The 19,663-nt window shown below is 40.2% G+C and overlaps 1 protein-coding gene across 1 annotated transcript in view; it reads left to right on the plus strand.

The window, feature by feature from the left end:
* The window catches only part of NRAP (nebulin related anchoring protein), a 69,106-nt gene that overhangs the window by 44,236 nt on the left and 5,207 nt on the right, over positions 1-19,663 (plus strand). Inside the window, exons 29-40 of the mRNA XM_015425533.1 lie at positions 1,306-1,416; positions 3,530-3,727; positions 5,808-5,912; positions 7,887-7,985; positions 8,843-8,947; positions 9,763-9,870; positions 12,156-12,467; positions 13,912-14,016; positions 14,855-14,953; positions 15,968-16,072; positions 17,426-17,533; positions 19,078-19,389. Of these exons, the coding sequence (XP_015281019.1) occupies positions 1,306-1,416; positions 3,530-3,727; positions 5,808-5,912; positions 7,887-7,985; positions 8,843-8,947; positions 9,763-9,870; positions 12,156-12,467; positions 13,912-14,016; positions 14,855-14,953; positions 15,968-16,072; positions 17,426-17,533; positions 19,078-19,389 (1,767 nt within the window). The remainder of the gene's footprint in view (positions 1-1,305; positions 1,417-3,529; positions 3,728-5,807; positions 5,913-7,886; positions 7,986-8,842; positions 8,948-9,762; positions 9,871-12,155; positions 12,468-13,911; positions 14,017-14,854; positions 14,954-15,967; positions 16,073-17,425; positions 17,534-19,077; positions 19,390-19,663) is intronic.

A 19,663-nucleotide genomic window follows, 5' to 3' on the forward strand; every position in this document is an offset into this window, starting at 1 on the left:
GATTCTAAATTACCTATAATAACATAAAAAATAAAATATTAGGGCTTAGTGATGTCGTCTATTTTGTGTGCTGTGGTAGTGAAAAGCCAAACAGAGGCTCTGTGCAGGCTTGAAATAAAATGACATCCCACCTTTTGCAAGCAGAAGATAATTGAAAAACAGCAGTAAAATTAAGCAGCAAAACACAGAACCACCAAACCAGCTTGGAAAAAAGTAGTTTTGGTAGGGTAGCCATGTTGGTCTGCAGAGGAAGAGCTAGATTCAAGTTCAGTAGCACTTTACAGACTAGGGTTGCCAAGTGCTTACCTGTTCTGGAGCGTGGGAGTCCAGCCTTGGTCCGGGAGTCTTCGCGCACGTGCGCCGCAAGCACGTCACCCAGAAGTGACGCAAGCACATCGGGGACGTTGGAAGGCAGGTCCACAATCATCCGAGGGAAAACCATAGAGTATTCCCTCGGATGATTGTGGCCCAGCCCCCAATGTCCCCGATGTGCTTGCGTCACTTCCGGGTGACGTGCTTTGGGGGTGGGGTTCCCCCCGGAGCCCGATCCAGCGGCGTCAGGGAACGGGCCTCCCGGGCAGGGATTTCCCCGCCCTCCAGGGGGACTTGGCATCCCTATTACAGACTGTTGAAAGCTTATACCCTGAAAGTGTTGTGGGTCTCGAAAGTGCTATTGGACTTGAATTTAGCTCTGAAAAAATATGCCTTGTCCCTATCTGAAACTAGATACGGTGGCCATGGCAAAAGTCTGGAAAAGGACTGCTGAGGCATTGTGTGCCTTGTTCTGATGTTTTTGTTCAATTGTTAAATAATTTTAATTTGGAAGCGTTTGCTCAAAAAAGCATTTAAAATATTACATGGTTAATGTTTTTGGATCATTTTATTATATTCTTGAAGACTTTACAACACTGTAGTTCTTTCATGCAATTCTCCTGCAAGTCCCTCTGGATCTATTTCTTGGCAAAACAACATTCACGTCACCAGATAGATCTTGAAATCTTAAATCCAGAATCTTATTTATTGATTTTAGTTATATATCTCTTCCTTGAAAAATGTTACTGAGGACCATCAAATTATGTATATCCTTAATGAAAACAAGTTTTCAATGTAAGAGTTGATATATACATCAACAATTATTTACTGAATAGCTTCTAAAATCTCCTTTTTATCGCTATAATATTAGAACCGCTATAACCTATTTTTCAGTGGCCATGTGATTTACTTAATTTTCTTTTAAACACTCATATATAGCCAAGATGTTCCTTTCTCTCATTATGCCTTTGGTTTATTCTTTTTCTTCCTCAGTACAAGTACAAAGAAGCATTTGAGAAAACAAAAGGACAGATGATTGGCTCATGTGGCTTAGAAGATATTAATATTTCCCACTCAGTACATGCAGCTTTGCTACAAAGTGATGTAAGTACAAGGAATGCGATGTGAACATGCATGGATATGTTTCTAACAAGCATTGTTGGTCATGAAAAATAAGCATTGCTGGGCATTTTGCATGACCCACACTTTCTTTGGAGTTGGAAGTACATTCACAGCGATAATGTTACTGTTCATATTCAGCCCAATTCAGTGGTTCTTTGTGGGCTGGGAAGGAGCTCCAGTGTGAACCTAACATCTATGAGAGGTTCATTGCCTTCCAGTGGAAACAGCATATCTAATTGTGCATTGGATGATCAAAGCAGTGCATGCTGTAAACTACAACTTTGGAAGTGTAAAGTTATTTTGTATTGGTACCCTAAAATCATACAGCCGTTCCCAGATTTTCAGAAATCCTACATTGTGGATATTGGCTTAGGTGCGGAAATAATATTCCCAAACTTATAGCCGCGATTATGGAAGTTAGTGTTTGAGTTCTCCCTTTCTTCCTGTTTTCTGAGCTAATTGTGATACTATGCTGTGTCTGCACTAGCCAATGCTAACCACTGTTAGCTCTGAAATACAGTTTGCAACCATGGCCTGAAACCATTTTTTGCAAATTATCATGTGGACTAACCATTGTCCATGCTAATGGTGATGCTGACATAATGCTGCTGCACCATAGGCCATTTCCACATGTATGTTTTGTATTCAACAAAAACTATTGCTCTCTTGCTCTTCAGTAATGCTTCTTTTGTAGTTGGTTGGAAGCAAAATTTTATTCCAAATATAGTGCTACACTGTACATTGTCATTCCGCAATCCATCCATCCTCTCATAGTACAGGTGCCAGACGTAGTCAATTCCAAATTAGTCTGCTGCACCCAAAACAGCAAATGGTTTTGTGGCATCTTAAAGACAAACGTTTGTGAGCCTGATGTCGTGGTAAGCCAGAACCCGCTTTGAAAGACACTTGGCCAAACCTTGCTCTTGCTCAAAAAAAAAAGACAAAAATTACACCACAGCATATTCACTAGATTTTAAGGTGCCCCAAGACTCTATTGTTATTTGGATACAGCAAAACTATGAATGACAATATCTTAGCATTTGTTTTGGCTTTTAAATACTAGCACAAAACTAGAATGAAGATTTCCCTTCAAGCAAGTAATTCAATGGCAGCTGTGGTGGCAGCTGCCTATCTCTCCTGGGCTTTTCCTAAACACCCCTGTCCTTCCAAGCGCTGGATGTGCCCAGCCTCTTCCTTCCCAATGCTTGTCTGTTGTCTGAAAAGGGATAGTGTGAAGGTGCCAGTGCTTTTTTGCCTAATGGCAAGAAGCAAGAAAGCAAATAAGGGAAAGTAGGGAGACAGGCAGGAAGAGGGCGCTTACCTCAGGGTAGCTGATAATGGGTGATTGTAACCAGCAGAGCCTGTAGAGACTTCAAGGGAAGGAGGGGAGGATTTGGCAGAAGCTCTTCTCCTTTAGATTACCAAGACAATTCTTTCCTCCTGACTCTGCTAATGGTGTTCTGAGGAGAGCTGAATGTTTTTAAACTGTCCCATGAATCTTAGTCATACGAGTGACTATCAGTGGTCATTTCGTAGAAAAAGAGCTAGGGGAACTCATTAGCATAATTCATTAGCATATGCCACACACCCTGACATCAGGGGCCCGGCAGTGGACCTGCAAGGCCGGTGGGAGTGCAAGGAAGCCCTGCGAAGGCCCTCCGTGGCCCCAGGCAGGCAGGGGTGGGGAGAGGCAGGGAGGAAGCAACTTACCCTCCCTCTTCTCCTGCCTCCTCCTGGCTGAATGAGGGCTGGAAGCGGGGCAGCCAGAAGCGGGGGGCGGGGCTTCGTCATGTGCCCCGCCCCCCTGCACCTCACCCGGGGGAACTGCGTTCCCCCGCGTTCCCCCCCGAAATGACCTCTGGTGACTATAATATTAATAATTGAAAAATAAGAACTTTTCATCCAAAGTGGGCAGTGAAGGATTCTATGACTTCACTGGCTAAGTCACAATTTCTTTGCCAGGTAAACCAATAATGCATTGGTCTATGTAATTTGGTTGAAAATAAGGTAAAATTCTATCGAATTTCTAGTCATTTCTTGAGTTTATGTGCTTCAGTTAGTTTCAGTACGAGTTTTATTTATGTTGCTTTCATAGGTGAATTACAAGAAAGGTTTCGACCATCTGAAGAGCCAGTTCCACCTTCCATTAGACATGGTGAACTTAGTACATGCCAGAAAAGCCCAATCTTTGGTCAGTGATCAGCAGTACCGGCAATTGCTGCATGATTATACTTCCCTGGATGAAGATGTTCGTCTGCAGTGTGCCAAGAAAGCTTATAAACTACAGAGTGAGGTAAACTGAGTCCTCCATACCACCTTTAGCAAACTGGAATGGAGAGGGGGGGAGTATATGCTACAAAACTGAAAGACCCAGACATTGCTGATATTAGTTGGAATAATTGTAGGTTCTCTAATTTGGAAGGGGGTAAATATATATCAATATCTGTGTGTGCATCAATACATCAACATACTATTTGCTGAGAATTAGCCATTTGAAATTATTTTGGGAGGAAAAAACAGAGGCTGCCATCTTCTTAGAGATACAGTATATTTTCTCCCCCAACTACATGTTATGAGTTTGCTATCTGGTTTGTATTGATTTGATAGGTAAATTACAAGTAAGGTGGGGCCATCACCATGGTTAAAGAGTCACCTGTTGGGAGTCAGGGCTTTTGACAAAAGAGTGGTCTTTTACACATGTCAGTTTTCCTTCACTTTCAGTTTATGTCCCTCAGGTCCCCCCCCCCTTCTGCACACATTTTGAATGCTTCTGGGCTGGCTTCACTTTTGTTCACGTTCCCCCCACGTTTTCTGTTCTTTTGTGGCAACCCCCCCCCCAGTTCCCTCCCAAGTCAAAATGAATCAAAGAGCAGAAAGAAATCATCGGAGTTTTCTCTCCTGACTTTTGACACCCCTTGACGCCAACTTTCCCTCCTACTTCAGTTGTTCCGCCCATTCAGCCACCTCCAGCACTGTACACAGAACTTCAAGACGGGTTCAAAACCTGTCACACCACTTTTTAATTCCCCCCCATCGTTTTAAATTTTTTTATCCAGTGATCTGAGACTAACAATAAACCACTAATCAAGAATCCCCAGTACCCACAGCTGCAATTAGCATCTTATTGCTTGTTTGGGATTGCTGAACAAAAAAATTAAAACGATGGCGGGGGAAAGTGAAATGTGGTGTGAGAGGTTTCCGTCTCTTGCTGGTATTGGCTTGAAATGGGGATCAGAGAGGAGGCAAACGGCATCAGCCCCAGCAAAAAAATAAAGGATTTTAGTGCTGCGTACAAAGAAAATAAAGGGGGGGAGGAGATTGTCAGCATGGAATGAAATTGACCTAAGATGCAAAGAGAGAGAGGGAGAGATGCTGGGATGGGAAGCTGGGATGGGAAGCCTAAAATGGGGATTTCTTCATGCCACCCCCCACTGAGAAAGTTATGCTGGGGAAGAAATGCTGAAAGACCCAAGCATTTTTCCCTTTAATGCATTAGTGCAATAAGTGTGTGTGTGGGGGGGGGTGGTGGAAGTGTCTGTAAGCCTAACATTAAAATGGCAGTTGAGCCACATGGACCTTCAGCAAACCGCCAAACTTAAGAATCGCTCAGGACTGATCCAGTTGGAGGAAAGAAAGCAATCTGCACACAAGAGTCCGGGAGTTTTGGTCTAGGATTTGAGAGAGCCAGGTTCAAATCCCCACTCTGCCATGAAAGCTTTGCTGGGTGACTTTGAGTCAGTTACACACCCTAATCTACCTCACAGGATTGCTGTGAGGGTGAAATGGAGGAGAGAATGATGTAAGCCACTTTGTGTCCCCATTGGGGAAAAGGCGGGGTATAAGTGAAGTAAATAAATAAACATATGAATATGCATGAAGAAATGGCAGTCTGCAGTTTTGGTAGAGAGAACCAGGAAAAGGCAGACCATCAAAGCTGTGAATTGGCTGAGAAAACACCGTGGGAGTACAAGCTTTTCTTAGAATCTAATACGGGCTGAGAGAAGTACTGACTTGTAGGGGTGTTTATACTATACTTGTATATTTGCAAATAAAGCATATATTCCAGAGACATCTGAATGCGTTATCTTCTAAAAGGAATTAAATCGATGTTATACTTGCCAGTGGAAATTCTTATCATTTTAAGTGGTGAGCAAGTATCAGTATGTGTGTGTGTGTAGTGTATAAATGAAGTAAAGAAATAAAATGCATATTGATGCAAACACAAGTACATAATACATGCAAGTACCATTCCAATATGGTTGGATGCTATTGAAGACGTCTGTAGCAGATGTTACTTCTAACAAATGCATTAAGAGGACTATACTGCCTCTCATATTTTCTGCTATAAATTACTTTTGATTGGTTTCTCACAGAATTTATACAGGTCTGACTTGAACTTTATGAGAGGAGTTGGCTGCATTACACCAGGGGCCTTAGAGATTGAAGCGAAGAAGAAAGCTTCTGAACTCATCAGCGAGGTAACAAAAGAGGGTTTTGATTTCTGCATTACAAACAAGGATTTGCCAGATGTCTCTGTAAAACTGGGCTGGCAAAGGAACTCCCTGGATTAAGGGTGGGCTTCCATTCTCACCTTCCCTCTTTTTGATCACTCAATTCATATCCTAGATGAACTGAATGGAGTTCAAGGTTTTGCAGACCTTGCTAACTACTTTCACAAACTTCTATAATCAGGACCCAAGTGGCTTTTACACAGAAGAAAATGTTCCTCTCCAGATGAAAGGAAGCCTGTGTTCTGTTATTAGACACAGAATGACTTTTTCTCCCCAGACCCAAATGGCTCCATGTAAGTGGCCAGCAGAGAGAAATGTTCCTTCTTCACATCCCTTCTTTTTTTATTACAGCACTTCACATTTATCTAGATTTTCTCCAGGGTTCAAGTCTTTTCTTGTATACCTTTCTTCTTATAAAAAGTAGATATTCCAGCCAACACATTGGGCAGACACACAAATAAACCAACACATACATTTACATATACACTTGAACATAAGAAGTTCAAGCTCCACACCAAATTCTTTGGCTTTGCATCCTCCACTGTTACATAGTGCATAATTCCAAACTGAACTGAACAGCAAAATCTGCACTGGTTTTAACAGAGCTACACTGCACCCTTGGTCAAGATCCTTGCCATTTCTCCTGATTTCTGTTATTGCGCCGTCTTCCTCTGACTCATCTCCCCAGAGGGCCTAGAAAGATGAGATGCTGAGAGTTTCATGAATGGAGCTCCTTTTTATCTCTAAACAGCAGGTGTGCACAGGCCTGAGTTTTGGGCCGGGGGGGGGGGTAGTTTAAGCTTTCCTTGTAGTGGTTGGGGGAGCACAAGGAGCAGACGTAGCCTGAGGCTTTGTCACATAGATCCTCTTGCAAAGGTTGCACATGTTTGCTGGGTGCTGATAACGGACAGGTATTGCAGACAAAAATTTCCAATTCACCGACTTGTTTTTAAAAAATGCGGATTTCCCATATTGTTCTGTGGTTAACAACTTTTCTTTAAAACATTAAAAGAATGTTTTCTTGTCACCTTCCATTCAAACAGCATAGAAATGACGTCATTTAAGAAGGGTGCATATAGCCCAGGGGTGGCCAAACTGTGGTTCGGGAGCCGCATGCGGCTCTTTCACACATATTGTGTGGCTCCTGGCAGGGCAGCTGGGGAAGCTAAATATCATTAGCAAACAAATATCATTGGACAAATAAATATCATTATCAATATCTGCTTTTATCGCTTTTGTTATTATTTTTGGCAATCTCGTTTAATGTTAATAAAAGGCAAATTTGCATATTTACCAGTAAAAACGTGTAATATCTGTTCATGTCTTGCGGCTCTCAAACATCTGATGTTTATTCTCTGTGGCTCTTACATCAAGGAAGTTTGGCCACCCCTGGTATAGCCTATCTTTAACCAACAGGACTTAAATGAGTCAGGAACCAGGTTTCTTAAGAATGTAAAGCTAAGTTAATAGAAACAATGGAAGGGCTGGTTTATTACTCTATGTACAAGATGGAACAGACGACAGCATGCTTTCCCTTTCTGTTGCAGATCTATAAATGAATGTAGCTGATGGTTCATTTATTGATTGGTTACCCACCTTTTAGCCCACGAGAGCTGAAAGGTGATGGAAAACATAAATGTGTTACTCCTCCCACTAATATCCAACTCTGGCTAGTCATCTTAAACACTGAGGATCAATGCCATTGCTACCAAATGGCTCTTCTGTTTATGGGGGTCTATGCTGTTTTCACTACTGAGGCACAGATCCAGCGAATATGTGGGATCAAGGGGTTGAACAGGCACAGAGGTCAATAGACCAGTACTTTGGCAGGGCCCATTTCAGAGTGCTCAACAGATCGCCAATAGCTCAAGAAATATAATGGCATTTTACAATACAGCTTAGCTCTTGCATTCTTTTTTTTTTGTCTGTATGTGAATTCAGAGTAAATACCGTCAGCAGCCGAATTCCTTCAAGTATACATCGGTGACAGACTCTCCTGGCCTCCTTCATGCAAAATTCAGCAATATGATTGCTAATGAGGTAGGCTCTGCTAACGTGGATCAGAAAATATGCTGTTTAAAATGCAATGAGCTGGGGAGGGAGGAGAGAAGCTCTCTCTGAGAAATAATATACATCAAAAGGGGAGAAAAAGGCATCATCGATTTATCCTTTAGCATGGTTAGATCATATTTTATTATTCCCGGACAAACATTTAGAATCATTTTGTCAATCAGATTGCTCCTTTAAAACAGAACAAACCAACAGCAAAAGAAAATAATAAAATAAAATAAAAACAGAGAAGCTATTTGATATGAATTCATGCAACTGGTATTCTTTTTTTTTTGGCACTTGAAAGCAACCATCATGCAAAGACGTGCAAAGAAGGAGCATTCTAGGAGGACATTCTTAGTGGTGCTTAATGCGAATGTGAATAATTTGCTCAGAAGTCTATTTAACCCATCCGAGGCCGAGAATCTAGTTTCTGATTCTGCCCCCCCCCCCGACCTGTACAGGTGGCTTTGCAAATTTTCTGTGCCAATGGCATTAAAAAATCAAGGCAACATCTGGGAGCTGACATGCCCCAAACCAGGAACTTCCTTTTTAATCATGTGTGTGACATTTTTCATAACTATATTGAGTGTTTCTAGAGATGTCATCAAATAAGGCTCTAAGAAGCTAAAGGAGAGACCTTCGCCTGTTTCCATAGCATCCCCCATTAGCTGAGTTATTTTGTTGTCGCTAAATCAGAATCTGATGATAAAGATGGCTTATGCTAGAGTTTAATATTAGTAGTGCTTGTATCGACAGATTTTTTGCGTCTAGTGATTTAATTTGATTTGATTTGATTTTAATTTTGTATTTATCAATTGCTCTTTTTTTAAAAAAAAAAATCCTAGCGCCTCTACAAGGCAGCGGGAGAGGACAGTTTGCATCACTACACCACAACTTCGAGTCTGCCTGAATTTACCAGGGCGAGAATAAATGCAATCAACCTCAGTGATGTAAGTGTTTGTATTTCCCCTATCCACGAGGGATAGGTACATATGTATAGATAGGGAACGGGCACTAGCCAACTTGCAAGTAAGGGATGTGCCAATGGTTTTCTTTTACTTACTTAAAGGCTGTGGGGCATCGTTGAGAGATTGTAGGACAGCCTTCATAGCCCCCCCAGATCAGTGGAGCTTGTTGTTGCATCTATATAGCACTAACTGCTGAAGACATTTCAGAGTTTTTGACCCAGATTCCTTAAGCTTCTAATGAGCAACTAAATCCTAACAGTATTTTCTCTACTGTTTTGTTCAACCCCAACATTCTTGCATTCATTGACATTAATGTTTTCAAAACCTGACACATTTCTGCAAAATGCAATAAAACAAGAATATGTACCTCAGATTCTGTACTTGTGTAGAACTTATTTTTGTTTTGAGACATGAACAGGCTTATGTGGAGGTCTAGGAATGTGAAGGTACCCTAGCTTGGCAAATGGTTGCTTACAAAACTGGTACAGAACGGTCCACATTTTGGTCTAAGAATACTTTCCAGGGAAGAGGGAAACTAAATAAGACCGAACTTACTTCGGAGTTGAGTTTTTTAAGATTGCTTCTTCAGTCTACCAGTACACGATCAGTACAAGGAATGTTTCATTTATTTTACTGTTTTGTGTTTGAATTGTTAGTGCCGTCCTATAAGTGATTAAAAAACCTTTGTATGTGAGGTGCTGACTTGCTAACTCTATACGACAAATAAATGTTCTTTGTTAATTTACTTGTGCTTTAAAATTTAACCAATAAATCTAAAGTTGCCATTTCCACTGTAGGTGAAATACAGGGAATCTTGGCATAATCTCCGCGCTCAAGGCTACAAGCTGACAATGGAAGCAATTCCTTTCCAGACTGCCAAGGCCTCAAGAGAAATTGCTAGTGATGTGAGTTGAATTATGCAGCCTTCCATCTTGCCTAATTTTTGTTAACTTCATGTAATACATTGTCTTAAGCAGATTTTACTGAATTAAAGCAGCTCCATAATCATGTGAGACAAGGATGTGCGACAGAAAAAATGTATTACTTATGAATGAGATTCTTTGTGTGAATTAAAAAAAGAGTCACTGTTAATCAGAAGTCAAGCCATGCTGAAGATCTTGCAACTGAATGTACAGGAGAAAACTAGGAACGTTATATATCTGTAAAAAGTGTTTCTGGATATGAAATTCCAAAATATCCAGAGCATTTAAGGTGATACTAGCTAAACTAGGGCTGCCAAGCCCCTGGTCAGGGTGGGAAATCCCCCAGCCCAAGTTCCTGTTGCCTGCAGTCACTTGGAGTAGCAACAAGGAATACATTAATTTTTTTTAAAAAAACCACTGATACCATGAACATGATGCTGTCACTTCGAGGTACAAACTGGAAGCAACAGCAGTAGCTTTAGGAAATGCTAGAAACTCTGTGGTAAAACCATTGAGTTTCCAGTGATTCCTCGAGCTACCCATTGCCACTACCGGGTTGTGCCCTGGAGTGACATCATTGCACTTGCAACACTGCTCCCCCAAAACCTTTACCCAGCCCCCCACCCTCCCACCAATTATCAGGCTGAGTCTGGGAAACATAATCTGGGCATATACTTAATCATCCACACATTTATTTACTACTTTGTATATTGTCACTAAAACTAATGAAGATAATAAAGAGAAACACTAAGTGTCTTTGGAAAATAGATATGCCCACATGGCTGTCTTTCTGCTTATTTTACATCAATGAATTTGATGACAAATCAGGTATTAAGGCCTCAGTTCAGCATCACCAGACAGTTCAGCATCACCAGAGTTGCCAATTCATTCATTTTTATTTAGTTAGTACATTTATTTAGTTAGTACATTCCTTCAAGAAGCTCAGGGTGGAGAACATCACTCTTCCCTCTATTTTATCCTCACAATAACCCTGTGAAGTAGGTTATACTAAGAGACAATGGCTGGCCCAAGATACCTAGCAAACTTCATGGCCCAATGGGGGGTTCAGCCTGGGTGTCTCTGATTCCAGTCTAACACTCTAACCACTACACCATGCTGTCCAATAACAAAGTTCATTCCAACCTCAAAAGCAAAGCGAGGGGCCTGTTCAGCTTTGTTTGCTGGGTTATTCAGGAAATTCAGCAAATTATTCACTACATTTAGAATCTGGTAAAAATTCTTTGTCATCCCTTTACCAATTCCTTAGCATGTCATGACATAATGGGACCACCTACTCTAATCTGAATCTACCCTACCACTCTGGTCAGAGGCTCTGCTTTGGGTGCCCCACCATCTGAGGCTAGATGGGTGGTAGCACGAAAAAAGGCCTTCTTGGTTGTGGCACTGAAACTTTGGAACTCCTTCTCTGGGGAGATTCATTTGTCATACTCTATTATCATTGTTTTCTGTCAGCAGATAAAGACTTTTTTGTTTTATTTGGTATTCCCTCACTGTCTTATTAGCCCTCCTCCCTCTTTATGTGTTTTCATGTATTTATGGGTTTATATTTTTATGTTTTTTTAAAAATATGTTTTATTTAATAGTTTATTTTTTTATATATTTTGGTATTTTAAATTCATTTTCATGTCTGAAATGTTTTAGTGTTTTGTTTTAATGTCTTAGGGACCCTGAATTGGGTGGCAAGGTGGCCTAGAAATGTTTAAAATAAATAAAAATAAATAAAAGTGCAGTCAAATGAAATATATATATGTGCGTGATTCACGTCTACAGCTATGATAACTCTTTATTATTTCTTTCAACTGTCTATCACACTGTAGCATATGGATAGTCTAAAGGACTCATTGCCTTCATTTGTAATAAAACGTCTAATGAGTACAAAAGAAACACAGATGCAGTGTTTGATATCACAGTGTAGTAGTAGTCTATCATAGCATTGCAATAGGTGGGGAAATTGTACTGGCTGAATGTTGTTCAGTTTTACACCTCTTAAAGGTACAAAAGTTCTGTTGTTTTTGGAATATGGTTGCACTGCACAAGTTCCTCGACATAGGAAGGTTAAATAAGAGCTGCACATAACTTGAATGACATTTTTTCTGGTGTGTTGATTTTTGTATTGATAATTTTCTATTATATTCTTTATACTCTATGTCCTTTTCCACCTCTGGTTTCTTAGACATAATGTCTACTTTTTAAAGGGTCTGAAATGCCCACTGGCCATCTAAATATAATTTCCTTTTCTTTCCCAGCTTCAATACAAGCATAACTTTGTAAGGGAGAGAGGAAAGCACGTTGGTGCCAGAAGCATTATGGATGATGCCAAGTTGCTACATTGCTTATATGCTGCTAAGTTGCAGAGTGAGCAGGAATACAAGAAAGGATCTAGAGAAATCAGTTCTCAGTACAACCTGCCTTTGGACATGGTGAACCTAGTCCATGCCAGGAAGGCCCAAAACCTAGTGAGCGACCAAGACTACAGGAAGAAATTGCATGAATATACAGTGCTCCCTGAGGACTTGAAGATGCAGTGGGCAAAGAGAGTTCACCTGTTGCAAAGTGAGGTAAAAAGAGACCCTTACCACAGCCCCTCCTTAGTTCTGAAAATGCCTTAGCAGCAAATCATGTCAAATGCATTGTTATGACAGATCACAATAATCAGGGCAGGTACTTTAAAAATTTGCCTGCCAAACTCTGCACATACCTGCCTATCTCCTGGGACCTGGTTGTTTCTGGAACACAGAATGCTATTGAGAGGTCAAACTATAGGATATTGTTAAATTTAGAACTAATGGCTGAAACTTGTCTTGGTGAACAAATGTAAGTGAAAATACCACTGATAGGAGCCTGGGCCTAAATCAAAGCTCTAGCATGCCTGCATCCTGCTTGCCTTACTTTACTGTACCCATGAGATAACATTCCAAACTCAACTCTACATTGCAACAAAAGGCAACTTAAAAGAGCTCTGCACGCTTCATCTCTTCAATGAAAGCCAACGAGATAACTGAAGAATCCCCGTTGGATTCTCCTCTCTGTGTAGCAAATGTACCAATTGCCTTTGTTCTTTTTCTGAGGTGAGAGAAAGGCAATGTGTTGCGCAAACTGGGGGATCCCAGTGTAAAAAGCCATCCATTAATATGGAACTTAGCTATTGTGTTAAAAGGGCACCTTAACTTTCTTTCTTCTCTGCTTTGATAGAAGCATGTACTTTTACACTTGGATGTTAACTACCAGACAGTACACTTAAAAAGGACACTCTGGTGAAACTTTAGCTAGGGAGTGCATCCAAATTTCTGCTCCAGGTCGTAAACAGAATACATATGGCAGATATTTCAGTTGGCCTCCTAGCTAAGGTCTGCGTCACATATTACTTAATTTATGGTTACACCTAAAATCCTAAATCTGTAACATGTAAATATAACAAACAGACATATGAAAATATGTGCATGATAAAGTTACACTACTCAGAGACCAACTCTCTGTAGACAGTAAATTCAGTGGCAGAACTGGGTTTGTTTCTGCATAATGCTGCTTTTTTCTTGCATACTGTTTGGTTCAACATGATGCCACTCTCAAATGCTTCATTTCTCATTGAATCATATTTTACTGGATTAATTCATTGTCCCATTTCTCTTTTAACCTGCTATTAGATGTCATATTTTAATAAAACATTGCTATCTCCCCACAGTTAATCAGAATGTTTGTACTGAGCAACATACTTTGTGTTTCTGGTGTAGTCCTTTTTCTAAAATTGCTTTGAAAGGAACCAGTACTGCCAACATGTTATTACTTTCTACTCTGAATTATGTTAATTCAGTTGTGGGGCTCCATTTGTATTTTGTGTATGATACATTATTTAATTCTGAGAAGAAGAATACAAACAGTTTGACTGAACAAGATGATGTATGCATGAAAAAGAAAAACAGAAATGTTAATAACAAGTCAGGGATTCATATCATGGTAGAAAAATCTGATAAAGTCTACAGATTTTTTATTTTTATTTGATAGTCTCGCTACAAATCAGACCTGAACTTCATGAAGGGAATTGGCTGGGTGGCTCTGAGATCCCCTCAGATAGAAAATGTGAAGAAGGCTGGAGAACTCATCAGTGAGGTACTGATAAATCTTTCATGGGATGGTACGTCTGCAGGAATTGTTTACCATCAAGGCTCCTTGTTACATGACACTTATGGATGTAGCTTAGCATTTCCTTTTGATGTGGGAGCCTGTTTATACAACAGGTGCACGTTACCAAAGAGCAGTACATAAGATAGGAGTCCACCTGTGACATCCTGATGCATATTTTCTATCCTGATCAGGAGACTCTGAACAACAAAAACATGTAGCAATAAATAAAGGCAGTGAATTCAGCAACAGAATGCTAAACAGGTGAGATGTAGTTCTGAAAATTGCATACTGGAGGCTGACACTGAGCTGGAAAGTGATTTATCCTTATATGCGTAAGTTATTAATGGGGGAAAGTCCTAACTATAGTCCATTAAATAGTAAGATGAGATATTTTGAGTACTAATTTCCATTTGGACAGACAAAAATAATTTTATTCAGTATATCTCTGCTGTAATATATTTGAGTCACACTGGTAAATTGAATGGTAAAGACAAAACACTTAAAAAGAGTCTTTTTTCCTGCTTGTTTTATTATTCTTACTTAACAAAAAGACCACTAGGGGGCTTTTGAATTCAAACTGAATAAGCAAGAAGTAACAACCAAACTATATCTGTATTTCTGTTGACAAGCTGTTTCCTCAGTTTCAGAACATACTCAGGGTGAACTTTTTTATGATTCTTGATATTTTTAAACCATTGTATAATAGATTTATGTTACATATTACAGGGAAGATGTGCTTTGAATGTTTGCTATCACCCACCTGAAAATTTCCTTTAATACAATTGGTAGCAGTAACCTTTATTGTTTTTTGTTCCTTGTTTAGACAAAATATCGTCAAAAACCAAACAGTCTAAAGTTCACGATGGTGACTGACTCTCTGGATTTAATTCATGCTAAGAATAGCTACATTCAGTGCAATGAAGTAGGTTAAACTTTTGATACGTTGTAGGGTATAAATGGGTTATGCTTTACTCCCTGTAGGACTCAATGGCCCTTTAATAATAAGGAATTTATTTCACTGAAAACTATTGTTGGATGATGGCTGACAAATCGTTGTTAAAATTGCAGAAAACAAATGCACATTGTGTCTGGGTTATTACAAGTATCATATGTTGTATTGGATAGACTTTTGTCTGATGATCTAACAAAGCAATATTAGATGTTGGTCTATCAATTATATTCATTGATACAGACATACATACTTTATAAAAATATACCCAATGTTAGCAAAATTCAAAATTTTCTTCCAAGTATGTATTCAGTGATATTGAATGCTATATTTCCAATGTGAAGTTTTTGTAAGCTAAAATGTTCTAAAATGAGAGAAAGACATTTGTTACCTCTTAATATTAAAAACAAGAGGTTATGATAGTCATTGCTAACTACCTCTAGATAAATTCTTATTTGATCCTTGGGAGTGCATGAGGAAGAAGGTTACAGTGTAGGTATGCCACAAGTAGAAAACCACTAATCTAAAAGAGCAGTCCTATGCAGGGTTACTCCAGTGGCTTGCCATATCTCTCTCCAGTGTGTATGGAGCAGATGCCAAGGAACAGAGAGAGTAATGCTTATAAATTGTGAAGCAACTATTACATAAATAACAGTGCAATCCTAAGCAGTTATTAAATGCGTGTAACTTTGCTTGGGGTTCTGCTCATAGGGACCTCCTTAAGAAACTTTGATCAGCTTATGTATTTTGTTATAAATTAAAATTGTCCTTAGGATAGCAAATTCTCATATAGCTGCCAGAATCTTCATTTGCATAGAACATAAAATACCATTTAAAATTAAGTGGAAAGCATATTTTGGTGCAATGCTAAGAAACATAGGTATCATTTGGTGTCGCAGTCGTTGGGAAAACAGTTGTTTGTTATCACTGTAGACATTGTGAAAGTACATTGACAAGAAGTTCATTTAATATGGTTTGGTTTCACAGCGGCTATACCGAGCTAGAAACTTGGAATCTAGACACAGATACACTCTTCCCCCTGACCATCCTGATTTCATAAGGGCACGCCTCAATGCACTCCATATCAGTGATGTAAGTGACAGTTCCTCTTACTGTTGGTGGTTTATTCTGAAAAGAAACAGAATTAAATCATTTGCATAAATATGATTCAGGCAGCTCTGGATCAGAGTATGTTGAATATATGTAAGAATATTTCTGATACCTATGTAAGAAATCTCATCCAATTTTGTAAATAATACTTCTGTGGCCTGTATTAGATTGGTGGTGGTGGTGGGGGGAAATAACAACTTGCATATTTGTTTTGGTGAGTGAATAAAATTCCTTGTATATCCTTGATACCTCATTTAGTTTATTGCTAGAATCCAGCATGGAAAAAGGTGATATAGGAAGATTCCTGCCTCTTAAAGAGATAGAGGCAGAAGTGCATTATGCATTATACGTTGACAAACCCTTTCTCTCATGGTAGAAGAAAAGAATAAGTGAGATCTGATGCTCATGCAGTTAGAACTCTATTGCCATACACAGATGAATGTCACAGTTGCAAGTCTGATATGTGCCGTTTCTTCTCAAAACATTCAAATGTATCAGCATGCATCTGAACTGAAACAGCCAGTGAGAGCATGGGGAGATGGAGGAGTTGGGGGCCTCTCATTAAAAATGAAACTGTTTTTGGTAGATACACAATTGGATCAGATGCCACACACAGAAAGCTGTTGAGAAAGACTGACCTTACAGCTCACAAAAAACCCCACATTGCTATTTGTAAAGCTGGAAAGATAGCCATAAATCAAATGAATGTAATGTGTGAGGATGAGTGCAAAAACTGTGCAAACTGTGATAAAGTAAAATGATTCATGGGGTTTTAAATCAAAGGACCCATGTTACAGTACAATCCTCAGCAGCGAGGCAAAAGGCTTTGGCAGATTAAAAAAGAAAGAGAGAGAGAGGAAATGACTAGGACTTGCTAGAGGTTGCTAGATATAAAGCTACCTTGGGTTTATGCCACAGCTGGGGTGGGAAGACAGCATTTTCAGCCCAGTAACATTGCTCTTGTGATCCCCCCCCCACAATAAGTCATAATTCCTAATTCTTCTCCTTTGAGTTCTACAAATAAACTCAAAATATATTATGTGTGATCATTTGTGTGTGTGTGTAATCTCTTCCATGTGATTTTATTTGAGATAGTGGGAGTTATTGCTGCTATCATTATGGGATCATTATTCTGGGAGGTAAGAATTGATCAGAATCTCTAGCAGAATTTGTTGGAAATTGCAAACACAACGTATCTTGTAAGTTAGGGGTGGTAGGACAGTCATAGATCTTAGTGGTCTTATTGACCAATCCAGAAATAGATGACTCACATCAGTGTAGGCATAAAAGGGTTTAAATCCACTTTTCCTTTTGCCTCTTCCCCTTTTAATGCAGAAACTCTATAAATTGTCTTGGGAGCAGACACGGGCAGCTGCCTATGATTTTAGATTGGATGCCATCCCCTTCCAGACTGCCAAGGCTTCCAGAGAAATTGCCAGCGATGTAAGACACATTAATTTTCCAAATTTCAATTTTAGGAACACTTTATAAGTTACTAAAATGATAGTTTCCTGTTACAGGATGTTATCCATGCCTTTCTAAAAGTTTAAGGAAAGAGTAATGTATAAAAATGCAAGTCTAGCTCTCAACCTTAATCTGGAGCACCATTTGTGCCTGGGTGACTCTTGTCAACTGTGCTCAGCATTGTCTCTCAGCCAGGTGACTTTGGGGCTGTTTTCTGCAGCACCCCCCAGCTAGCCACATGTCTGGAGGAGGGTGGGGGTCAGTGGACCTGAGGGCTGCAGATTCCAATTTGATTCACAGTTCATGTTTGTCATGATCTGGGCTGTGCCACCAGAGGCCTACTAGGCCCAGGGAGCCTGGCTAACAGTAGGGGAGGCTGGGCCTAAAACCCCCAGAAGGCCTTGGGAAGTTTTGGCACCGATTTTGACCAATAGGGAAGAAGAGGGCTGGGGAATATAAGAACTGGTACAAGAGGAAAAGCTGTTCTTCTTCCTGAGGAACAGGGCCAGAAGAGAGGCTGCTGTGGGGAAGAAACCCTCATCCTGAGGGAAGGGTGAGTAGTCTAAAGCCACTTGAGATAGTGAGCTAGGGACAGTATATATTTAGGCGTTAGGGCATTTGATTTATTTTCACCCACTTACTGTTATTATTCTGCACCTTGGTTGTTTGACCACCTATCAAATATACCTTTTCCTTATTGTTTACTCTGCCTGGTCCTCACGCCTATTATTCGGCCAAAAGGGAGGTCTGAAGGTTTTGGGAGGGTGCTCTGGGCCTTCTCAAGGGATCCTAATTACAGAGTGGTGGCAGTGTCGGGTGACACCCCACCTGAGCCATGACAATGTTTTAAAGGAAGGGGCTGCAGATGTGCTGGGCATTCGGAGCCCTCTGCCAGCAAAAAATGCCCCTTCTACCTCTTGTTTTCAAATTTTATTTCTGTTGTTATGAACTATCCTTGCTATGTCCACAGGGGGTTGCCTGTTAATAGGACTGGAAAGGAATTTTACCCATGGTTTCTGATTGGCTAATAGGCACTGGGGGTTTTGCCTCCCCCATAGGAAAGACTTATGTTATGTATGTTTGACTGTACTGTTAAAAAGAACATAACTGTCACAACTAGCTGCTGGCATTTAGGCTTTGTTTGGGGAACACAGTACAGGTTGTGCAGGGTAGTCTCCCTGCATGATCCTAAAGGATGGGGGAAGCCCTTAAGAACATATTAAGTTTTATTAAACCATGGTTTTGTGTGATGCCTGAACCAAGTGCAAATCATTTTTCAGGTACTGTTAATAATAGAGATAAGTTTATTTTGCTTTTCCATGAAAGCACAGACATGGCTACAAAAATGTATTCTCTACCCTCTATCCCAACTGAGAATTATCACAACAAACTCTAATCCAGCAGTATCTCACGCAAACCATAGCCCTTTCATAAACAATGAAAATGTACAAAAAATTATGTGGTAAACTGGGTTTGTGTGTGAATTTGTGTGTAGAACTTCTTTCCATGCTTCATCTTAACAGTTTAGGTACAGAGAGGCCTTCCAGAGGAACCGAGGTCAGCAGATTGGATTTCGTAATGTGAATGATGATCCCAAAATGAGACATTTCCTCAAGATGGGTCACCTCCAGAGTGACAACCAATACAAGAGGGATTTTATCAGAAACAGAGCACATTTCAAGAGTCAAATCGATCAGCCAGGATTCATCCATGCAAAGAAAAGTCAGCAGTTGATAAGTGATGTCAACTACAGGCAGCACCTGCATCAGTACACCTGTGACCCAGAGCAACTGAATGTGAAGCATGCCAAACAGGCCTACAAACTCCAGAGTGATGTACATATATTTGATAAATAACTTACTTACTTTTAAGTCTCTTGAACTCTGCTTAGGATGGCACTGTTAGAAGTCTAGAAACAAGCCACAGCACAGATTCACCTGCCTGCTACCTTTGTGGCCCTGGGCTTGGGGGGTGGGATGAGGGAGAAAGTTCTGGCTGGCTGCTGCCATCTTCTTGGCTCTCATGGGAGTGGTAGTCCTAGAACAGGCTTTTGTCTGTGTAACCACTCCCAGGCACGCTGACCATGTAAGAGAGAAGGGCTGAACTGGG

Source organism: Gekko japonicus, unplaced genomic scaffold, assembly GCF_001447785.1.
Source record: "Gekko japonicus isolate JY-2015 unplaced genomic scaffold, Gekko_japonicus_V1.1 scaffold633, whole genome shotgun sequence".
Lineage (NCBI taxonomy): Eukaryota > Metazoa > Chordata > Lepidosauria > Squamata > Gekkonidae > Gekko > Gekko japonicus.